At 38.4% G+C, this 24,722-nt stretch overlaps 1 protein-coding gene across 19 annotated transcripts in view; it reads right to left on the bottom strand.

Moving 5' to 3' along the window:
• The window catches only part of ptprk (protein tyrosine phosphatase receptor type K), a 104,872-nt gene extending 80,485 nt beyond the window's left edge, over positions 1–24,387 (bottom strand). For 18 of the 19 annotated variants that reach the window (XM_017411868.3, XM_017411872.3, XM_017411871.3 and 15 more), the window contains exons 1-2: positions 24,073–24,387; positions 18,568–18,591 (exon numbers count right to left, since the gene is read on the bottom strand). In XM_017411868.3, the coding sequence (XP_017267357.1) occupies positions 18,568–18,591; positions 24,073–24,151 (103 nt within the window). In that variant the 5' untranslated portion in view covers positions 24,152–24,387. The remainder of the gene's footprint in view (positions 1–18,567; positions 18,592–24,072) is intronic. The other variant, XM_017411873.3, reaches the window with a different exon arrangement.
• Between the last annotated feature and the right edge of the window lie 335 nt (positions 24,388–24,722).

Raw genomic sequence — 24,722 nt, 5'->3', positions numbered from 1 at the left:
CCTTACACTGATCTTTGGAATATTAAACGGATAAATCTGTCAGTCACAGCAAAAAGACTGAATTGAGCACATTCCTCAATGCAGACTGAGGCTGATTTCATTATAGATAAATCCAATTCATCTATTCCATCTTTTCGTTTCAATCTGTCTGTGCCTTTCCATCTCTTTGCTCTTCTTTCTCTTCATGTTTCCTTTTTTCCAATTTTTGCACTCTGTTCATTTCTATTAAAACTTTTCAACTGCTTTTTTTATTCTGTCCGACTTTCATCAGTTTTGTCATTATATATATATGTATCAGTTTAGTTATCGATGTAATGTAATAAGTACAAACACAGATGAGAACCAGGAGTGAAATAAAAAAAGGAAAAGGAAGGTAAAGGAACAAAGGGGGGAAAAGAGCAGAGTATAAAAAAAGAAGTGCTGTGTTAAAAAGCTGAGTCCACCAGAGCAGTCACAACAAATTCATCTCTTTCTCTTCCCATTCTTTCGCTCTTTCCCGTACTTTCACTTTGATACAAGCTGGCCTCAGTAATACAATAAAAAACTTGGCTCAGCTCGGTGTGTCAGCATGCCTGAGTGTGTGTGTGGGTGTGTGTGTGTGTCTGTTTGTAAGGTAGACGACACCTCTTACTCCCTACTCTCTGTCTCATCATTGCAGCTGTTCCACAGAGGTGTGTTTCAATATATCACCCTGTCACACGCACACGCATACACACAGACATGGCCCCTGCTTAATAAGCGGTATTCAGAGCTCTTGGGTTTATAGAAAGCTGAAACTGCACTCCTACACAAAAACTGGAGCCTTTCTAACTTACTTTCTTCACTTCTTTCTTTATTCTCTTCATTCTGCCTTTCTTCTTCTTCTTCTCCTTATTTGCTTTTGTAGCCATTTCTTTCATTTCTGACTCTTTTTTCATTTTGACTCTTTCTATTGCTTCTTTTGAAGTAGTGTTTTGTTTTTATTAATTTATTTAATTCCTTATTTTGTGAAGAACTTCATTGATTGAATTGGAATTTGTCCTTATTTACAGGTTTATATTAAATGAAACAAAACAACTTCTCTCAACAGTAATTACTGGCAAAGTTATTGACATTAATGTACTTTAATGTAGTACAAACCTAAATATTTTTAAAGAAAAAGTATAATCCCACTAAACAACACTCCCTCATGGCAGTGAATCAATCAGAAGGATAGGAAACGCTCAAGAATGACTTGAGGCACGCAACAAAAAGTGCCTGCAAACTCCCTAGTTCCCAATCCAATACTGCAATTATGGGATGTGTCACAACAAGCCGAATCACAGAGGACCCACGCTTTAACCTAAAGGAAGCATCTGCTCCCAGACACCACGGGAGACCTCCAGAAGGTCCTGTGTCAGTGCTCTAATGGGTCACAGTTCTGTCGGCGACATGGAGGGGAGCTACACGAGCGTTAAGGCGTAGAGCAATGACAACAGTATTCAGTGACTAAGATGAAACACTAAATAAATCAGAGTTCTTCAAGCTCACACAATGTAAATTTTCAAAATTCTTTAGGCCATCAAGGTTTAATTCAAAGAATGTTGAAACGTATACATAGCATCTTTGTGTGAAAAAAAAAATATGATGGAAACTTCTGTGGTTGCTCGATTCAGTCGCTTTTCAAACAAAAAATGCCAAACATCTCCTGACTTCAATTCTGCTTTCTCTAACACAAAAGTAAATTGAATATATTTGGCTTTTAAATGTTTAGTTAAAGCAAACTGGAGTTTCAAAAGAGTTTCAGTTTGCTTTCATCTGCCTCAGATGTTTAAATGAACGAAAATCTTCATAAGACGCAGGCCCCTTTTGAATGACTCAAGGACATTGCTGTTTTTGTGTTTGTGGACACGTTTAACTACAGAGTTCAGAGCAGCTGAGTTATATTGTGTCATTTGCTTTACTGACTCCACAGAAAAAGCAACATTTCGAATGTGAAGAATCTGTCAGTGGTCTGATGATTTTCAAACATGGGGCAGAAGGGGGAGGGAGGAAAAGAGCAAAGAAGCCAGAAGAGGGAAGTGGACACCTGGACGAGTCCTGGGGCTGGAGATTAAATCAAGAGGAAGGGAGGATGGGTAGAAGGGTGGGCATCTTCTCTCAGCTGTTCCCCATATGGGTGAGTATGTGTGTGTGTATGGTCCATATGTGCATAAGTGCTGGAGGAGTTGAACAGGGGGTCTGCCAGATGGACACACAAACACACAAATGACAGATTCCACCCACTAGCTTCGTGTAACCAGAGTTCGCCAGTTGTCCTGCATGCAAAGGAGCAGAGAATCGGTATTCTCACTTCTGAAGTTTTATCTTATGAACAGAAGGTGTTCTGGCACAGGAAACCACAGTGAGATTTTTCTGTCCAAACCGGCAAAGTGCTGCAACATTCAGAAGATTTCTTCATCTTTTTTTTTGAGTCGCCAAATTGTTCACTAAGGGCGTTAAAGTCCCTTCAAAAATTTTACGTGATGCACATTTCCGTTGTCATTTAAATGTGCATTGAAACGTGTTGCTTCTCTGACTGCAGGTGGATAAGAACTGCTGTACCACTAAGATGGATGTGGCCAGATGTGCAACAAACATATGAGGTTTGATCCACAGCTGGACAGCTGTGATATTTTATAACCAATTAAATCTTGGAAATTAAAGTTTTACTTTCAGCTGCATTAGAGCTTCGTCAGCTTTTAATTAACCTCATTTCTAATGAAATTTCTTTTTGTTTTGTATTTTTTGGTTCATTGTTTCTTGCCTAACACAGTCCAAGATGATGTATTTAAATAAAATTTCAAAACCTAACCAAAGTCAATTTAGTAACAGAAAGCTAAGAAACCAACATATAAAGACTTGGCACCAGTGAAGTTTGTGAAATGCTTTGTTTGCATGGAGTGCGTACTCGCATTTCAGAATTGCATATCACTATATCTGAAAAACTAACAGTAGTTTTTCAGATATAGACCAGAAAACTTTTTTCTAACTGCACCATTTGATTTAGTTCAGGATAACATTTTTATGTTTGATTTCATAGTTTGCAATAAGTACTTTTAAAGCTTATTTCATGTTATGTTATGAAGTCTGCTTTAAGTCAGGGTTAAGCAATAACTATTTTTGTGACGAGTAGATCCCAAAAAGCTCTTAAGGAAAATTGTATCTGTTGAACCGGATCAACCTTCTCACTCTCACACACAAATAATCACCACTACACGCTCCACTTAAGAATTTCTGCGCTTCACTTACTACAGATCATCTAGTAAACTAGTTCTTTGTGTGTTTGCTTCCCCCTCTCTGTGTGTGCGCTGAGGTCAAAGGTTAAATGACAGCCATTAAGATTCATCGCCGAGTTCACAACCAGCAAACTAAACACTCCCAGCACACTCTCAGACATGCACACAAATGCACATAATCAGATGAGGTTGATGCTTTGTCAAAGTGCACCAATTGTCTCTCCTCTTCTGTTTGTCTCTTGCCTGTCATTTAGGCAAATTGAAATCACTGAATGCATAATAAATGCAGTAATTTTAGCACCGACGCAGAGCTACAATTTTCTTCACTTTTTTTTCTTCTTACTGGCTTTTCCCATTTTGTAAAGTGATTTCTGCTAGAGGGGATGTTTTGTAACTTCTGCGTAAATCACCATAAATCAGTTTGTGTACAGCTGACCATCTCTCTGCGGATCTGTTGTGACACACTGATGACACAGTTCACAATGCTCGCTCTGTTTGCCCTCCCGCTGCCTCCCGGGATGAATAAAGGAAAAGAAGGATGAGGTGAAGAGGGTTACAGATAGAGGGGACAAAGAGAGGGATGAATAAAGCAATGATTGAAGTCATTCCATCTTCACACCTACAGATTGGAAATCCACAGGCAATTTCCTAGTTTCACAATGTTTACCGCACAAGAAGCGCGCATGCGAGGGTGTTTTATTTGCCTCTCAGTTAATCCTTTCCTAGTTAATCCTGGCAAATTCACAGATTTACTAACAAGAAACTAACGGACATTTTCTTCCATCCTGAACTTTTATATACACACACAGAGCAGATAAACACACTGCGGGAAAAATGAGTGAACCCCGTGTCGGTCCCAGCATGCCTTTCTGCTCTAAGGCAGGAGATTCTGTCATCACCACAGTTTCTGTCAGGACACATCATCAGCAGCCGTGGCGACTAATTAAGACCTGCCTGTCAGGCCTGTGGTCAGTGTGGATGTGTGGAAATGTAGAAGAACAGACAAACACATTCGTATAATTAACTACCTGTCATAAACACACACGAGCCCACGCAAACCCTCTCCAGCCAGTGCTGCTGTCTGCCAGAAGACATCATCATACACAGTGTGTTACTCGCAACTTACCAGTTATTAGTCTCACACTCACATACACCAACTTAACTCCTTACAGGGACTTACTCATGCATGTAATTTACTAGTTTCATATTTTATTAAAGTCACATTATTGCAGTGTAGTCCTGACAGTGGTATAAAGTCTTGTATGCATCATGGCTACTTGATAGTAGGGCCTTGTGGTAGAGGAAGTAGTCATTCAGATCCTTTTCTTGAGTAAAACTACAAACATCTAACTGCAAATAGGTTCATTTGAATGAATAGACACTGGACTCAAGCAATGATTTAAAACTAAAAGCCATAAAAAAATATCAGGAAAAACTTCAAGATGAAAGAACTGAAGAGATAAAATCTGCATCAGTAAGCAGACTAAGGCATACTAATATTATTAATTTCTTAAAGAGAAAGAGATTATCAATATTCAATATTGTAGCAGGCTGACAAACAGTTTTAGCAGTTTTTAAATTTAAATAAATTTATTGAATAAAAAAACAGGAACTGTTTTAATCAAAAGGTTTTTAAACAATATTGAAAAGTGTGAAATAAAGTATTTAAAGTTTAAGTTGGGTTGAGAATTGTTTTATTTACAGAACATGTACAACTTTCCACCTTAGTGTACCCATATTTCAATTATGTGCAGGTTTCATAACATTGCAAAGCAAATACAAAGGTTTAACTTAGAAGACACACACTGTTTTTTTCAGCAACACCCTAAATATTTAACAAACTGTTACACTATAACACCTACGAAACCTGTAAAGGATTTTTTGTTAAAACCATCAATAAATCAAAAGCATAGAAACTGAAATACCTCAGCAAAAGAATAGTTATACCTCAAGCAAACTGAAGCTAAATATTGTGCAGAACGTCATTTTTCTGTAAATACTGAAAACATTTCAGAACTGATTTTGCAAACTAGTTCAGTTGTTCATCATTTGAAGAGTGGTGGACGGAGGATGTGCCTGACTGAAGGTCAGATGCTGAACCCGATCTTGAGGGTTTGCCGATGCCTGTCTGAAGAGCTGACTCAGATTGTAAGGATGTGTAAGAGTGTTGTTGAAGGTTAGAGGTTGAGCTAAATCTTGCAGGAAGGACAGAGACTGGTTGGATGTCTCATTAAATGGCTGGGACTGAGGTGAAGCCATGGGGTGCAGGGAGGAATGGAGAGGACGTGGTTGTCTTGGGTTATAAAGATGTGAAGGCTGTAGTGCTGGCTGGTAGAAAGATGGCTGCCGACGGTGGTGTTATCTCTCCAGGAAGTGTGTTAACATGGTGAGCATTTTAAGATTATGCTCATGCTGAGCTGCTTGCATCTTCAAAAGAAGGTCAGAGTCATCTGTCTTCAAGGCACTGGTAATGTTGTCTGCAAAGACTTCCAGCACTGTCTCCATTTTGGATTTTCCTTTCCTGCTCTTGGTAGATGTTGCTGTATAAAAGCAAAAAAAAAGAAATGCTTGAAAAAGCTATTGGAGAAGAAAAATAAAAGTAATTTGTTTTTGATTTTCCCTTTCTATAAAATGTTTTTGTGTTACAGGTGCAGACACTTGTATTCTTACGAACAACCTGTCAACACATTATAAAAACTGATATTTTGGATTGGTCAAATTTTCCTAGGCACACTAAAATACTGACAATGAAGAAACACAGGACGAGTGAAGATTCTTGCAGAAACACCCACCGACACATACATGAAATACATAAAACCTCAACAGAGTCCGATCATTTCAGTGAATACATGAGTTTCTTTAGCAAAACACTGCAGATTATATCTTTACAATAATCAGAACATACTGTTTTTTGAAGAAGTTGTTCAACTTTAAATCGCCCCCTTCTGTATCATTTAAAAGCAACAAAATCTGTTTTAGGAAAACTTTGTTAACATTCTCAGACAACTAGTGGTACATATGTTATGGGTTGTTTGTTTACACAAGGATTATGCATGACTTTACATTTAATGTAATACACCTTTTTATGTTGCACTTTTGCTTTCAACACAATGAAAGGAGTCAAAACATTTTTACATGATGGTTAAAAGTTCACTCACCAGTTTCACAGATATGGCTGCTGGCTGGACTTGCTCTGTTGCAAAGACTTTCAGGCTCTTCTTCAGCTTCAGCGACAGGGTTTGTCGCCCAAAATACGGTCATAAAACGGACAAGTAACTCCATCACGATCGCTTCGTTTGTTAAATACTCAGATTATGTGTTGGAGACCAGTGTTAGCAACTATCACACCAACCTAAAATGTTGGAGGGAATGTGCATCAAGGGGCTTGGACCCCGATAACTGATTGCAGTTCTACTTGTTTTTGAAGTCGTTTTATTTCTTCGGATAAAGCTTCATGTTGAAGCTTTATGTTGAAATGTTTTTAGACTTACTATGACCTGGATATCTAAAAATCCACAAAGACTCACTGAAGTACAAAAGAAACAACATTATAAAATGTAGTTGCTCAAATTTACATTTAAATTACACTTTAAACAAAACGATCTTTAGTTTATAAAAGTAACTTGAATTCCCATTGTAATAATGTACTCTTTTGGTTTTAAAAAAGGTTACAAAGTGACTTAATTTCATGACTGCACAAAATAAAGTCAGACTTTCACCACACCTCCAGATCAAATCAAATCTGCCCCAAAAGCGTAGGAATGTGAAACAGAAACAGGCCCCCTGAAAAACAAACAGGCTGATTTCAGAGAAGAAACCAGCCAATCTGTGAACAGAATTCCAACTACTTAGCAATGTAAACATGCACGTACACCAGCACACATGCACAGAAACGACGAGCAAAGTCCAGCGCCCAAGTTTCTGTTTCCATCTGTGAATCTGAGAGCTTCCATGTATCTACTTTGTGCTGATCAAACCATAAACTATAAGCATCATCGTCAGTTTTTCACATAGCCAGGGGTATTGTTAAGGACAAAACCCAAATCAGTTCACAAATTTCCCATAGAGAAAAAACCAGACAAAGAAAACCCAAGACCTGGATCGTATCAAAGCAGCATAGCTTTCACTGCCTCCCTTTGTTATCAGCAGATATGAAGGAGGTTAGGGGAAGAAAGTGCACAGCTGTAAGTGTTTGTTTGTTGTGTCAGTCTGCTCCGGTCTGCTCTGTTTTTGCGTGGTTCCTTATCATACTTCAAACAGCTCTTGCTCCCGCTCCCACATGCTTTTTCCTCCTCACTTCTTTTCTGCATCATTTACTCCCATTTTTCTTTCCTCCACTTTATGAAGGATTGGAGTTCAGTGCCAGTCAGGTCACGGGTTGTAACATACATTTAAATGGCTTCCAACATGGTTATAAACCACAAAGCCAACCTGGACTTTGTTGTTCCCCCTTCTTAAATTCTCATTTGTTCTGTTCAGTACAGCAGAACCAATACTGCACGATGCATTGCTTTTCCTAACAACTTTTACAATTTAATAAAAAAATAGGAAACCAAACATTAGAAATAACTGTAGTTACCATAACATCAACACTGTCTAAATAATTCTTTCTAGATCTGATTAAACATCCATTCTGTCTACAATACAATTAAAAACTGCAACTTAGCAAATCTAAAATCCATGAAAACAACCAGCTTTCCTAGTTGACAACTAAGAGACGTCATCATGGGATTCCATTTCAACTTACAGGTCTTGTAATTTTGAAATAAATCGAATTAAGCACACAGAAAACCAAAATAAAGTAATTTATAAGCTGTTACAGTTTCATTGCAGAACAACACATATCTCAGAGAGGGAATTTTTAGATCTTCTAATCCAAAGAGGTTGTAGAGATCAAAGATGCTAAGTGTGTTGAACACTACACTGTGATATCACACCAAGCTGTTATCTCAGCAGCCAAGAAAAATGATTCACACTTCAGAGGTCGTAAAACAAAGCTAACTTGCCGTAACAGCCAGATTTTACAAAAGTAAAAATTCTGCCAACTGCTAAAACCCACTTTTTGTTCACAGGATCATTTAGAAAGAGCTTGGATTTCTACTTTATTGCATGTAGGTGGAGGCTCTCCATGAGGATGAGTTGGCTGCAAGCAACATCGAATCTTTTTTTTTTCCCTGAGAGAGAAGGCAATATGATTAACGTGACTCATGCTGTCGGGAATCCCAGGAGAAGTACTGTGTGGTACGCTCTGAGTTGGTGTACAATCATCCCACAAACATTATAGAGCAAACTATTTATTTAAAAAGAAGTTAAATATCGCGTTAACCCCTTCACATTAGGTTTCCCCTTGCTTTTTGTTTTCTACTTCACATTCATACACTTCCAAATAATTTATTTCAAGTCATCTTTAAAGTGTTGCAGTTTTTACCTGAAATGTTCAACTCTATTCCATTATTAAAAGAAAATGTTATGGATGTTATATACTTTATTTTAGACAAGTGTCTCAGAACGCCATCTAAGAAAGGTATACATATACATTTATAGCTGGTTTTGATTACATCAGATCGTAAAGCAAACTTGTGCATAATTAATCAATGTTTTGTAGCATGACATGAATTTGTAATGGCAGACACCCCAGGATGTAAAAGTTTGATGCATAATGATAAGCTGCTAAAGTCTGCAAAGAGACAAACTGCACTCACGAACTTAAGACAGTAAAATAGGAGCATGTGATCTGATATGGTCATAGATAAAACAACAGGCAATAAGACATCTAAAAGTATCAATTCAGGAAATCGGCTACAAAAAATATAATCATTGCAGTTGATGACACAACCACTTTACTGATCATTTTCAGAGCTGCTGATTAAACCTTAATTTCAGAGACTTAAAGTACCACCCAACAAGTCATATCTTTGAGTGTGGTTATGGGCCTCAAGCTATGATATTACAGGTTCACGATTAATTAAATGAGATTTAAAACAACCTCAAGTATTTTTACGCAACATTAACAGTGAACTGATAGCATTTTTGAAAGCCATATGCCTAACAAAGTAATTATAGTGATAATCCTTGCTTTGATACTTATACTTGAGCTACATCCACTTGTAGTTGCATCATCTTTCCTCAGAAAGTGTTACCCAAGATGGAAAAATACATTATAGCATAGCAGTAGAAGACAGATCCTTTAACAGTAAATATTTTTTTACAAAGCTTACATGAACCCTACCATGAGTTTGTTTGGCTTACACACTGATACAGTTTAACATTACAATTGTTTATAGTTAGATAATTATGTTAAGTTTACTTATGCACTAAGAAGTAATTACAGTAAACTCCACAGTTGATCTCGATCTCCTTCTTTATTCTCTTTTCCACTTCTGCTGCCTCAGTTAAAGTCCCTTTTCCCATCTTTCTTGCTCTCTTTGGACCACTAACCATGATTCAATGTTCTACTGAGCTCTGCCTACACACACACACACACACACACTATACATCTGCAAAGGTACAGACAAGCAGATTTACAAACACACAGTAACATCTACTGAATGGAAGATCTACACATGTACTGTATATTGGTAAAGTAGAAGTGGTTAGTGTGGGGCCATGGAGGGGAGAAAGTGTGGCTAACCAAAACCACATGTGGCAGACTCGCTCACTCGCGCTGTCCAGAGGTATGTGAGCCTTGGGAGTGTGCGAGTGTGTGTTTGTCTGTGTGTAGGGGGAGGTGTGACAGAAAGAAGACCTCAGAAGAAGAGTCGGAGTGAGCTCATGGTTGGTGTGCAACATCTCTTCTTCCAGGGAACACTTGTGTTGAGCAGACATGCTTCAGCACCCCCCCCCACAGAGATTACAGTTTCCACTGATGACCATTTCAGCAGTGCAACAAGTTCAAACAAGAACAGGAATGCAGTCTCTGCATACCAACGTGTCATTTATAACAAAGTCTAATCATTTGTTTCAAACTAAAATGTCTGTGTCCATACAAGGACCACAAAACAAAAGCTTCTTTGTCTCTTCCTCTTTGTTTTAGACACATTAAAGAATGTCACTGTATTGTCACACCAGTTTGGTTTGTTTTGACAACCTAACATGTCATGCATCCAAAATCTGATCAAATTTTCGCAACTCTGAAACAGAACAATATTTCAGGTTTAAATCCTAAGACTTAATTTGCACCACTGCTTCTACTGCCAAACAATTCAAATCTGATCAAATTTGATCAATGTTGGGTTGCTGATAATTACAGTGAAGAAAAAAACAAAACAAAATCACAACTATGTTTTGCAACTTGTATAAGTTTGAATGAAATCTAATGGAAGTAGAAAGTTTTTGTTCATATTACCGGACCTCTTATGGTTGACTCTTTATATAAATTCACTTGTTTTTCCAGCAGTAAAACAATAACACTGACAACTGTTATATGTATTGTATATGTACTCAGGGAAAGATTTCTAGATGATTTAATATAGGCAAAAATATATAAAAACTATTTCAAACACTTATGGCATTTTAACGTGACCATAAAGACGGAAGGTAGCCTGCTGTTTTAGGTCTCTTTGCCTTGAATCTATCTGTGGTAGGAAGTGATCACTATGAGTTGACATTTACCATTTCCATTACACAACATATCCAGTTCTGTTTGCCAGAAGCAACACAAAACCAGGACCTTCAAACGTAATCACTCTGGGGGAAGTTTTTAAAGCATACAAACAATGCAGATGTGACTTTCACACTTGTCATTTTGTGAATTTCAATCTATGAATTACTGCTCTTAACTCTGTTGAACTTTGTTTTTTTTTTTAACTGAAAAATTAATTCTTACAACAATACGGCATCAAAGCAGTCTAGTCCCAATCAAAACTCAACTAACAGCTGTAGCTCTCTTTAAAACCTGTACTTAACTTCATGCAACCCGCTTTGTACTGAGGAGCTAATCCTGCAAGACAGAGCGACACTGTGTGTTAAGGTAGTATGGTGTGAATGTGTGTGTGTGTGTGTGTGTGTGCGTGTGTGTGCATGTGTCTGAACCTGAGCGTAAGAGACAGTTTATGTCATGGAGAGGTAGTGCTGTATCTGCTAACCATTACTCCAATGAGACAGCTCGCTTGGCTCACAAACTCACACAGCAAACACACACAAGTTTCACACGAACACATTTTATTTACCTTTGCCCTAACTCAGGCAGAGTGACTGTTAACCTGGCCACTTTAATACAAGGAGACACCTCCCTCTACAAAGACTTAAATTTAAAAGTGTGCATGTGTGTGTGTGTGAGTCAGAGTTGATCTGCCTAAGCAGAAACGGGAGAAAACACCCGCAAAAGACTTTCAGAAAAGTTGGTGATGGAGGTGGTGAGACGTGGAAAAAAAAGGACAGACTCAGAGACCTTGAAGTGAGAAGGGAGGGGGAGAATGTTCTGTGCCAGCATGACACTGTAGAGAAGAATTTGGACTTATTTTTTTTAGTTATCAGATAAAACTTACAGATTTATCCTTGTTGTTTTTGGCAGCTACAGTATTTGACACCAGCTGGGAATGATTAAGTAGATTCAACTTCAACTTTAATATATAACAGAGTTTTTTTAAATCACATTTGTGATTAACTTCTGTCTCCAGTGTTGTTCCTGTGATAACCTATCACAGCTTCTACATTAGCAATTTCCACCTTAAGGATATCCACATGCTTTATCCCTGTAATACAACACCATTTAGTCTGGATTTGGAAACTCCACCCTTTAGCTTGTTCTGGGGGGATAAGGAAACTGGAGAAACAAGGAGATGTGAAGGGGGGTGTTAAAGGAAGACAAAAAGGGGGAGGGTTTGATAAACATCATGCTACTCTGTTGTGGTTAGTGGGCCATAAATTCCAAGGGATGGAAAAAGGAGGACTGGAAGTGGGGGGATGAGGTAAACTAACCATTAGAAAAAAAGAGGGAGAAAAAGGGTGGGAGAGACATTTCACCTAATTAACTCATTTTACTTAATTCCAACTAAAAGAAAGTCTGCCCAGAGTCAACATTGCAGAGAAGTGTAAGAGTGTCTATTGATTATCATCTTTAAAAAGGCAGCTCTTCTGCAATAAGACTCAGGGCTCTCTGCCAATGAAAACCTTGTTTGTCCTATTTTGGCATCTTTTTTTTTGGTTCACATGTTCTACAGCTGTGTGCCTGTTGGGAATTTCACTGCACTGCTTTTTTTGTTCTTCTCACATCCAATGGAAAAGGCACGCTGTTTGGACCTTTGGTTAAAAAAAAAAAAGTAAGAAACTTTGAACTTGTCTAATCTGAGCAGCCCGAATTCAGGTTCAGAGTTTCTCACAAGAGTTGATTCAGTGCTGCTGAAAAACACAAGTGCCTGGGGGAGTTACTGCCTCAGTGGGTGTTCCCCAGACTACAATCTATGGAAACCGTATAAAAAAAAAACCCTCCTATTGTTTAGTTTCATGAATACATTGATATAAATCTCTAAGGTTGGCTGCTTGAAGCGCAGATTCAAAAGGCTCCCCTTAGCCGTAGCTGTAAGAGGTGCTGTTTAGTTTCATTATGACTTAAGCCACTAACACAACCATGTTTACACCTTCTTTTAGGTTTTAAATCCCACAGAAGTGTACTGTTCAGATAGAATTCAATCAGTTGTTGTTGTGGAGTGAATGAAGCATAATGGGGGAATAAAAAATACTTAAGGACCTACTTGACCTGACAAAGTTAAGTCTGCTCAGACTTCTGGCACTTGTCATCTTACAGCACAACACATGGTGTGCAGATTTTGTAAAGAATCTCCATTAAATTTGCCTGTTTACGTGGACATGAGTATTTTTTTCCAACAGTGAAAAGAGTCATTCAAGTAAATAAAAAGAAACAAAAATACAATTTTTTTTTTTTTTATGAAGTGAGGTTGACCCTTTGTGTCTATTAAACGGTTTATACGGCTTCACTAATAATAATTTGTTGTGTTTAATCTTTTTTGTTTAATTTAATTTATGTGTCCTTGAGTTCAGCTTCATGCATAATTTCACTAAAACAATTTAGAAAAAAAGATAAGAAAGCGAAGCTTTGATAAGGCCACAAACATCAGTTGGATATGATGATTTTTCACCCACATACCATCAGTTGGATCACATTTTAGCTAGTTGTATAATTTTAAATTTAAATATTTGAATTCTTATCTACTGAACTGTGCTGAATTTTTGTTGAGCATGTTGTAGTCATCCATTCACCTGTTAACTACATTACTGTGCAAAAGTCTTGAGTCATTCGTCATTTCTTTTCTGTTTTGTTTCCAAGTAGTCAGACTTTCTTGTATTTTTTAATTGGTCTTAATCAATAAGGCTTTCCAAAGGTCTTTTAAGGTCTTTCTTTGAATATTGGCTGCCTTTTCAGATATTTTTAGTTCAGTATGAAAATGTGTCTATGGTAGAGTCTGTATCATGTGTTTTCATGGGCAAGGTTGAAATAAAGCCTGGCTGTTTGGAAGCAAAGTAAAGTTTAAAACCTTTACAGAGTACTGTATATTTACGTGGACATGTGGACTCTATCCCAGCCTGACATTGTTCAAGAGGAGCGATGCACCCTGAAGGTTACCAGACCAACACGAGTCACACAAGGATGGAAAAAACACACACAGACACACACGCTCAAATATTCAGCCATTACAAAATTCTAAGGAAATGCAAACTTGACACAAAGAGACCTGAGATTCCAACGCGCTCAAACTCAAACTTTTGTTGTTATGCCAAAGTGCTAATCACAGCCCAACAAAAGCTTCAAGTCGAGCTGAACTCCTGAAGTATGACTTTGTCCAACACCAAGGCTGAGATGGACCAGCCAGAGTAGTGACAGAGATACAGACACTAACTCAGCGTTTAAATGTCTGTCTCCCGACTCCCACACACAGCCTGTCTGTTAGAGTGAGTGACTGTAGGTGCGTGTACACGATCACTGTCAGGCTGACCATGTGTCTGCAGTCATCTGAAGTAAGATGGGATATACACAAACTGGCAGGCGGACAGACAGACGAAATGACAGATTAAAGTGGCAGACAGACAGATCTAAGGGAAAAAAACAACACTAACATCATTTTTTTTTTGGGGGGGGGGGGGGAGGAGAGAGAGAGACAGTGTAGGAATATCTGATACAAGATTTAAATCTCTGCTCACACAGAACCAGACGTGTGGTGATGTGAAGATACATGACAGCAGACGAAGATGGTAATCTTAATGGACTGGTCATCTATCTGTAAGCCCCTGATTTGCACGCACATAAAAACAACACTCATGCATAGGAGGGCTTATATATCTCGAAAGCTTTCTACTGCTGATCAAAAATCAGCTTAAAAAGGAAAGGAGAATTGTTGGACAGGAATGCAGGGGCAATGGGAAAAAAAACTGTCTTTTTGAGCATGAAGATATAAATAAAGAACTTCCTGACTGAAAGGGCACGAAACCCAGCATTTTAGGGGACGTTATCATGAAACAAACACACAGAGATCGGGATTACATTCTTTATTTTATAGTGCACATGAACTGCTCCTGGCTACTTTTGTGTATGTGCATGTGTGCATTGCATTTCCATGACAGATGTCTTCATAACTGAATTAATGGAAACCTTTCCAGCCAATGTCCAGAAGAGCCACACGGCTTTTCAGACCACCCTAGGGTACACACACTATGGCTGTCACATTTGCTCAAAACACAAACTACTCCCTTAAGTAAATAGTTTCATGAATAGTTTATATCTTTGTTAAAAAAAAATCTTAAATTAAAAAAAACACAAGCCTAACTGAAATTTTCTATTTTACTGTAGTCTAACCTTATCTAGAAGAGGCAAATTACAAGAAACGAGACACAACAGATAGCGAAGCAAACAAGCTGTAGAGATTTATAATCCTAACCCACACATGGTTAAACTTTAGCCACAAGCCATCAGAATCCCCCACCACTTATCTTTCTCAGTGGCTTGGATCAAGCCCAGTCTCATCAAACATTTGCTTAACATCCAGCGCAACGGCAGGAACTGGTCCCAATGAATGCCAGAGAGTCTAAAGTTTTCCTGTAAGCGTACCTGTCCAACATCTGACATGCTTCACCTTTTACTGAACGTAATTTTTGTAACAGCAATGTTAGACTTACTAAATGTAACATTGCTGTTAATTATCCAAAGATGTTTGTTTCGTAAATGTTTTTAACAAACAGATGAGCAGTTTATACTTTGTATTGCGTTAACCATGAAACATTTTAAAACAATGAATAAAGATGTTGGTACCAAAACTGAGATTTAAGTAGGTTCACATGAAACTGTTAATTTTCTAAAGCACTGTATTGTGCATATGTATGTTTAAAAAGGTTGCGTTGCCAGATAAATAAGAATAACAACCCATTCACAGCACCATGAGTAATGCTGTTTGAATCTAACACCAGCTGCTAGTGTTATTTATTTATTACTTTATTTATACATTTTTTACCCTTGAATATGTATTTGAAGTACTTCTGAGTTATCACAGTCAGTGGTATTCTCAGGTTGGAGAAGTTATATGAGACAGCCATCAGAAGAGGGACTTTTTTACCATCTCCAACTCGTCAAGCTTTAAGAATTGAATTGGTTTAAGTGACTGATTTACACAGAGTAAAAATTCACATTTGAGCTGCTTTAGATGTTGAAAACTGTCCCATTCAGTGATTGGTAATATTTTTTGAATATTCAAAGTTTAGCTCAAACAGGTGAATTTGAAAAACTAACAACACAATCTGTCTGTTTTATTTTATTTTTTCTAATCGTGCCACGTAGGGAATATTCAAAGACAAATCCAAAAATAACTGGACGAATTTTAAGTGTTTTTTTCTTAAAATGCACATCTTTAGTTTCTTTGTTGTCTCTCTTTGTACAGCTTGGCCATCATAATTCATATCTGCTTCTCCAAACTAAGATTAAACTGACAGCTGTCTGCTGCAGGTAAGATACTAACTACTCATAATTAATTCACACAATTGCACTACAAAATGGAACTTCCTTTTAAAATCCGCAGTGACTATATTTTCAACCTAAATAATTGTTGTTGTAAACAACAAAAGTTTGAGGATTTTTTTAAATTATTTTTACGTTTAGCTCGGGATTAGTTATTTACTAAAGAGAAAAAAAATACATAAAATTTGGTTTCCAAGTAGTCTTTATCTAACTTTTTTCTTCAAATCACTCCACCTTCATTAGTCCTTCTGTTAAAAATCAACCCATAATTCAGAGAGAGAGAAAAAAATCTTAACTCGAAGAAAGAGCTAAGTGAAATCTGCTGAAATTAGTGAGAGCAGATGTGGAACATGACAAAAACCTTTTTTCAAGAACTTGTAGTGCTTAATATGAATCGACAGTATTTCTGCCCTGCTGGGCTTTCATTATGTTTCCATTATAACTGAACTCAATGGCTTGACTTTGGAAGCATGGTATTTAAAATCTTCTGGTCATTTTTAGAACAAAAAAGAATAAAATAAAAAATGTATATAGAACTTTTGTCAGTGGAAAACCTTGAGGAATGCAAGACTTTTCAGACACAACATTCTGCAGAGCTAAACGTCGGTGGTGTGTTTTACTTCCTCATCACCTGATCAACAAATAACAAACACCTTGGCAACCAATATTCGCTGAGTGTTTCTGCGTGCGAGAGAATCGCTGGAAAACAACAGGGTATGTGTGAGACAGAAGAGGAATAAAGAGGAGAGGAGATCAGCTACTGGAAAGAACAAAGTTCCTCGGAGCTCCTTTTATTGCAGAGCAGGCTCAGCTAAACAAACAGCACCTGGAAACTTCAAACCTCCCGACAGCTGTCTGATTACACAGACGCAGACCGGAAGGGAAACACATCGGCAAATGGCATATAGATTAACTGACAGACAGGTGAGCAGAGTCACAAAGACAGATGACAGCAAATCAGTACATAAGTGCTTCAATTATAGTACAGTGCAAAAATATGTAAGCAACCCCTAATGTTTTAATGCTTTGCTTCCAAGCAGCTAGACTTTCTTGCAATCTTTTAGAGTGGTCTTGATCAATAAATCTGAAGGTCTTTCAAAGTATTTCTTTAGTTTTGGACATTGGCTGTTTTTTCACTTATTCTCTGTCCTGTCAGTGTTCTTGGACATGGCAGAATCTTGTGCAGTTTGCACATAAACAAATGAGGAAAGTGGACACGTGGAGGACTAAAGACGTAGTGTGATACCTAGAAACCATCTATAGCAGATGAACAGTATCTGAAAGTCATAACTTTTAGGAAATAGGGGGAAAAATCATCAAAAACCCTGGCACAGGACCTAAGAGATTAATCTTTCTTCAGCTAACATCTACTGCATGTCAAATTTTCAGCAAATAGCTCTTTTGAATCAACTTGTTGGCACTAAAATTCCTATTTTTGTTGTTGTCAAACTGTGTTATCTTTGGTATTTGTCAAAGGACCAACTAAAGAAATGGGAACAAACTGTGTCTTTGTGACCGGCAGTTGCTAACAAAATGACAAAATAATTCATTTAAAACTGGTAGTTTGTTATGTGTTAAACAACACTGGTTTATTCCTTGAGTTTAGGGGCATTTTTGTTTACATGAATGAATCATTGGTTAGAGTTAAGTGGTTTAACAAACAAATATACATATATATTCCTCTTAAAATGGTCAGTTTAGGACAGAAAACAAGTAAAAAAAGCAGCCAAAGACAAAACTTGAAAGACATTCAGAAAGCCTGACAATTTTAAAAGATTACAAGAAAGTCTGGGTTATTGAAACTAAAAAAATAATAATAAATGAGTAATGATTCCAGACTTTTGCACAACATTGTATTTCATCAGTTCAATTTTAAGTTTGTCATTGAAAAAAAAATGTGTACAGAATGAAAAAATATAAATAAATAAATCACAGCAGACATGGCCTGAAGGTTTATAAAGCACTGAAACTCTTCTGACATCAAATCAAACAGAGACAGAAAATCCAATAGATGACAGTTTTACAAAACATGCTCATACTGTGATAACCATAAAATATCACTGCGAGCTGTGCTTTAATGCTGGCTTAACAAGATGTGAACAGCATTCCAAAAGAAGCTGTAACTGGTGTGTTACGGTGAGTTTGCAAGCATCAAAAGAACTGATTAGCAGTTAGTCTGAAAGGGATAGTGAAGACACTGAAAAATGGAAATAATAAAAAAAAAAAAAGTGGGTGACGATCATTACAATAGATGTCTACACACTGAGAAAAGAACCCAGAGTTAAGGTGAAGGCTGTGGAATAATTATAACAAGACTAAAAGAGTGATGAAACATGAAACTCAGCTCTTGGCTGGCCAGTCGTAACTCACCCTTTTCAGCACGCCCCAAGTGAGCTGGATCCAACAGAAGCAAAGCAGAGGATAAAAGGACAGAGTTAGATTGGAAAGCATGCAAAGGTTCATGAGAGCAAGAAAAATATTGTCAACACAAAGGTTCAGCATTCATCTATCATTTTCAAAAGACTATGCCCTTGAAATGACAGAACTACAACTAATTATTATGTGCAATGTAGATTATGCTCATGATTTAACTCTCATTAAACTCATTTACCTTGGTTTATGTAATGTTTATAAAAGAGGAAAATGAAGAAAAGTTCAGTCTTACACTTGAAAAATAATCTCAGTCTTTAATGACAAAAGCAGACATGACTTGAAGTTCCCAAACACAAACACAAATGTCTGACCTCAACCATTACCATTCTGCCTTCAACTAACCCTCATGGTAACCCTAAAAAATAATCTCTTTTCCAAGACTGTCTTTACCTGACAGGGTTTCTCCCACTCTCTCGCTCCCTGACACACAAACACCCACCAGCCCAGCCTCCACTGCTCTGGTAACTGGTAGAGAGGCGGCTCACATCTCCATTTGTGATTGTGAGGCAAATAACACGAGTGTGTGTCCGTGTGCGCATGCGTTAGAAATGTAATGAATCAGCTGTGAGTGTTGATTACTTAATCTGTCATTAGTCAGCCGTGTGTATGAGGGTGTGTTAGTGTGTATGAGAGTGTGTGTAAGAGAGGCCGCCTCGCACCAACAGCTGTGACCAGAGCCAAACAGGGCAGAGCAGAGATTGATGATACTGGACTTGTATCATCATTTATCAGTGATGTGATGTTTCAGGCACTCGGGGTTTGTTTTCAATGCTCTGCCTCTCTCCATTTCAAAAGGACTTCATCATTTTCTTACTTCACTTCATCTGATTGACCAAGAGTTTGAACTTAAATTGCAGTGCTGAAATTTAAATTTCATTCAACTGTTCCAGGTGTAAAACTTCAGTTTATTGAGTGTAAAAAAAAACCTGTTTGTACAGATCATTATACATCAAAAATGGTGAGAAAATGCAGCTAAAATGAAATGCCAAGAAGGCCAAAGGAAACATGAGCTTCTAATGTCCATTAAAGTCATGGTACTTGCTTCTACACCCTCAACTTGGAACGAAGCATGCGTGTCATGTTTACACTCACTATAAGTAGTCCCCTACGAACTCCAGCAAATGAAGATCAAAAGGAGAAGTGTTTCCTTTGTTTAGGCCACTAAGGCACCTCTTGATGTGGTCAGACCCAAAGAAGAATCCAGAGTTGTTTTCCACGGGAGGCAGTAATGAAATGGCTGTGCACAACGCACATCTTTGGCACATGCATTTCAAAAAGCCAAACATGGTGCCTTCATTTTGAAACTTAAGCAGGAACAGTACACCATTCAGAAACATTTGACCTTAACCTCATTTTATGAACAAAAACACTGTGCAGGCAGAAGAATTGGCACTAAAAATGCCACAATTTATTAGTGTTACAGGTAATCAGTTAATTAGGAGGTCTTGTCAGTTCTTCCTAAACTGGTTTGCTTAAAACTCACATGCAAATAAGCATTATTTGCATTTTCCTGTGTGAAAATCTTCCAAAAATGCTTAAAACTTGTGTGATGAAATAATGGCTTGAGTGGCAACAACTTCAAACCTAAGTTATGCAATAAGCTGGTTACTGCTCATGACACTGACAGGTCCAGGTATAAAAATCAAGGTGGTAAAAATGACATCTTAGTCCAACAGTTAGAAGTATGGAAGAAATGATTAAATACACAACCTGCACACCAGGAACTTGGGTTTGGGTTTGTTTGGAGCTAATCTGTTAAATTAGGTTTAGACATAAAAGCTACTTGGTTAAGTTTAGGTTAATGGATTAACATTTTGTAAGTCTAACTTTCAACTGTAAGCTTGAAATGATGAGACGTGTGATGATACCGCCAGTTTTCTAAAAACATTAAACCTATGTTAAAAAGTTAACCTTTGTGCACTTTTGAGAACTTTGCTGTGAACAATGCAACTTTAAAAAGAACGTACTATACAGATGCTTAAATCAGGACCTATCAATCATTTGAGAGGAAAGGTTGCGTCTCCAGTTTGTGTTGCTAATCCATTTTTTAACAAATCCTCAAACTCATTCATACTCCATCACACACATGCACACAGTCTAATGAGGGATTAGCTAATGAATTCTCTCAACAGATTAATTACATTTTACAGACTCCATCCCCAAACAGATGAAGAAATGAGCCAGTGCTTTCAAAGGGATGGATTTTTTTCTTTAATCTATCACTAAATTGAAATCTGTAGAAACAGATTGGCTCTGGGCAAAAGGACGTTTGATTTGAGGAGAAGACATAAAAATGGATCTGAAGAACTGCAGACTGAGGCATTACTTTTAACGAGAAAATAAATAAAACGGGCCTTTGATTTGGCGCCATTTTACATGGCATGAGTAGAATGAGGAGGCATTTTCACATGAATCTAAATGAGAGGCAAACATTTCAGATGCTCGTCTTTGTACCACTGTTCTCCGGAGGGCTTAAAAGCATCGTCCTGCCTCCGTCTCTTTAAGTGACAGCAAAGCACAAGAGCTGACACACACATTTGAATCACACACACAAACACAGAGACACACACAACATGTCAGACACACACAAACAGTGATTCTCACACACACACTCTCCCTCCTGCCGTTTTCACAGTCTCTTGAGTGGAGGAGAAGCCCACGGCCAGAACCCAATGGTCTTTTGATTTTTTTTTTTCCTTCATTCTCTTCTCTTTCTCACTATCATTTCGCCTTTCTCGCCTTTTCCCATTAAAACACCCAATTTTATTTCATCTTCTAAATGGAGCGGAAAAGTAATTATAATTAAACCAACTTGGTTCTAATGTTCAAAATACTCAAATAATTTACAAGTATAATTAAACCAGTTCAGATGTTGTGTTCAGTGGGAGCGGCAGCCTTTCTAAGTCATCTGGAGACACTGATGGAAAACAATTATTTCACTTCGTTAAGATTAAAGACGGCTGGAATCTGTGTCACAACTCGATCAGAGAGGTGACAGATTTAGAAAGTTATCAAATTAACATAAACTCAGTTACTTACTGACTTCGTAAAGGCGACGAGACACGAGCTTGTTTGCATTTATTACGCTGGCTTTGGAGGCAATTAGCAAAACAGCAGGATAAGAAGGACAAGGGGAGTGGGAGATTTCTACAAACGCTTTAATTTATGGTTTGACTTTCTAATTGTGAAACTAAAATTGATTAAAAAAACAAAAACTGGAAGAAAACTAATTTAGAGAAAAGATGTTTTAGCACAGACTCCAACTACTTTTCAAATCTTGCCACTGCAGTGAGCGCAAAAGTAATTGATGCACCTCGTTTGTCTCATCAAGGAGATTTAATTTAATAATTATTACTTTTCCCAAGTGCCAGTTTGCAGTAACCATTTCCCTGTTAACACAATCATGGATGAACATTCTTTTAAAAAATATGGACTAAAATTGGCTGATAAGACAAATCAAGGGTGTGTGGTGCAGAATCTTTGCAAAGATTGCACCATTTGCAGGTACTGAGTTTGTGTGATAAAAACAAAAATCTTGTTCTTTTAGGCCATTTTGATTCAAGGATATCCTTGTGGATAATATGCCTGCAAGAAGTTGGCAGTAAAACAACAACAATAAAAACAAAATCATCTCTAATCACATTATTTTATTTGCTTCTTTGAATTTGTGCATCAACGTGTCCTTTAATATTACCTGTAAGTAATCCAATTTAACCCCTTTTCCAAATAAATTTTCCACATTTCACATTGTGCAAAAGCAGGATCTCGTCACTAGTATTTACTTGCAAATTAACCGCACTCACATTCCCAAAGAGGCCTCAAAGAAATTCCACACATTTGTTACCCTGAGGTAACAAATGGCCTCAAGAGGAGGGAANGCAGAGAAGGGGGACAGTCACGGGCTTTATAGGGTGGGGTTAGGGGGTGGCAATAAAACAGATAAAGTTGGAATTAATGTGGCTGTGAATAGTGGAGCAGAAAAAGAACGGGGTTTTTGTTCAGTGTGTGGCCATTTCAAAGACTTAACTGGAGCGTGATGCGTCCTTTTCTGAAGTCAGGGACATTTTGGAGGTCAGCTCGCAGACCTGTGGGACTCTCTCTTTCTCTCCGTGGGGCTCTGATATGGGAGAGCTACTTGCTGAGCGCAAAGGTAAACGCGCAAAAACAGCGGAGAGGTCGTGCCAAGAGACGCACGGACGCAGCGATCCCGAGCTACGGAGATGGAAGGAAACTTGAGCGCGTTTCAGGGAGACTTCTACGGAAAGCATCGTCCCGGAGAGGACCAGAGCTGCAGCTTCTTTACCTGCACACCCCAGAAAACCTTCACTTCTGCTGTCTTCATGCAGAGACAAGCTGGCAAAAAAACCCGCAGACTGGTGCTTCACGCTCACGAGAAACAAAAAACTGCAGACTTTAAAGGCACGGGATGAGCGTCCAAGCGCGCGGCTTGTTCGCAGTAAATGACTCAGAGTTGAGGATTTTACTGTCTTAAATGCGAAAAGTAAAGAATGCCTTCCCCTTTTTACCCTTCTCCTTAAGTTAAACAACATGCATAACAAAAATAAGCAGCTTAATCTCTTTTTCAAAACCCTATTTGCAGTCAGGTAATATCCAACGGAGCGCGGACAAACTTGGGTGCAGCAGAATAGAGCACCAGAACAGAAAATAAGCAGTATAATGTAAAAGACTGCTGTAAAAAACAGATCCCACCTGGCATCACTGCTGCACTGCACGAATATTACAGTTTGAAACAGGGATTTCTGTGCGCGCAGCAACTTTTAGTCTCCATTCATGCGCCGCGCGGAGATGTTTTTCTGTTATAACAGCTTTCAGTGCTGATTAATAACCACCAATCATATTCAGAGAGAAATATTATATCCGTTTCCAGCTGCTTTCCTCATAAACGCTTTTCTTTTTGTTTAGTTTTGCAAATAAACTCTTCGTTTAAAAGTCTTCTGGGTGCGTTTCGGAAACGCCAAATAGCCCATATCATATGTCGCAACTTAGTCTGGTTAATCTTTTAAATGAGGGTTAACTAACCAACCTGTGACTCAGGTTTGACTCACTGGTTGAAAAGGTGAGCTCGACCCACTCCGCCACAGGAACCAGGTGCGGACAGCCTCGACCCGGTTTCCCGTCAAACGCGAAACGACGCGAACATTTTAAACATCCTAACAGTGGCAGAAAGCAACAACTCGCCGAAAAGTGACACTCTCACGCCGGCTGTCGTTTAAAAACAATGGAGGAGAGATTTAAAAATTAAAAAGAAAGAAAAGAAAACCGGCACGACGGGACGTCTTCAAAAGCGAACTTTTGTTTAACACCTTCGCTCACCTGTCGGGGAAATACGTGATGAAACGGAAGGGGATACATCGTGGAAACTTTTCTTTTACCACACAAAAAGCACTCCAAAGTGTGTTGCGGTCATCTGTTTGCGCTTACCTGTCGGTAATTGGCCCCAAACAACTCTCGAGAGGAGAAACAAGAGTCCCAGCGTTACAGAGAAAAGTGTATCCCCCATGATGGCCGCGCGACTCTCTGTTCAGCCTGGAAAAGTTTTCTTGGTCCCCGAGTTCTTGTTTCTTATTTGTATTTTGTTCTTTTCAGTCGTCAGCGAGGGTTTTATTATTCCTCCTCTGGCTGCGGATTCAGCGGCTCCATTTCTCGCTCCTTTCTCCGCTTTCTCGCTTTTCGCTTCCTGCGGGCGCTCCGCGGACGCTCCACTTTGTTTCACGCGGAGCGAGTGAGGGAGCGCGAGGCGGAGTGAGAGAAGGGAGGGGGCGGGGTGGGAGAGAACCCGGGGAGAGGGTGACGTCACGAGCAGGGAGCTGATTGAAAAACAGGGAAGGTGCAACAAAAAGTGCATCGATTTGTTATCCTAGCTAAAATTAATTAATAGAGCAGTAAGATATATTACTTTCAGCTTATTTGTGCCTCAAGAGTAAAGTTTTATTACTAATATTTTTATTATTTTAGCTACTTTTGTTTGGGATGTGTAAAGGCCAAGTGTTCCTTGAAAGAATGCATATCGCCCGCCGCCTGTCATTCCAAAGATTAAGCTAAAATCACCTAATGCTAAGAGAATGACCTTA

Source organism: Kryptolebias marmoratus, linkage group LG19 (genome assembly GCF_001649575.2).
Source record: "Kryptolebias marmoratus isolate JLee-2015 linkage group LG19, ASM164957v2, whole genome shotgun sequence".
NCBI lineage: Eukaryota > Metazoa > Chordata > Actinopteri > Cyprinodontiformes > Rivulidae > Kryptolebias > Kryptolebias marmoratus.
This window is presented reverse-complemented; position numbering and strand designations above follow the sequence as displayed.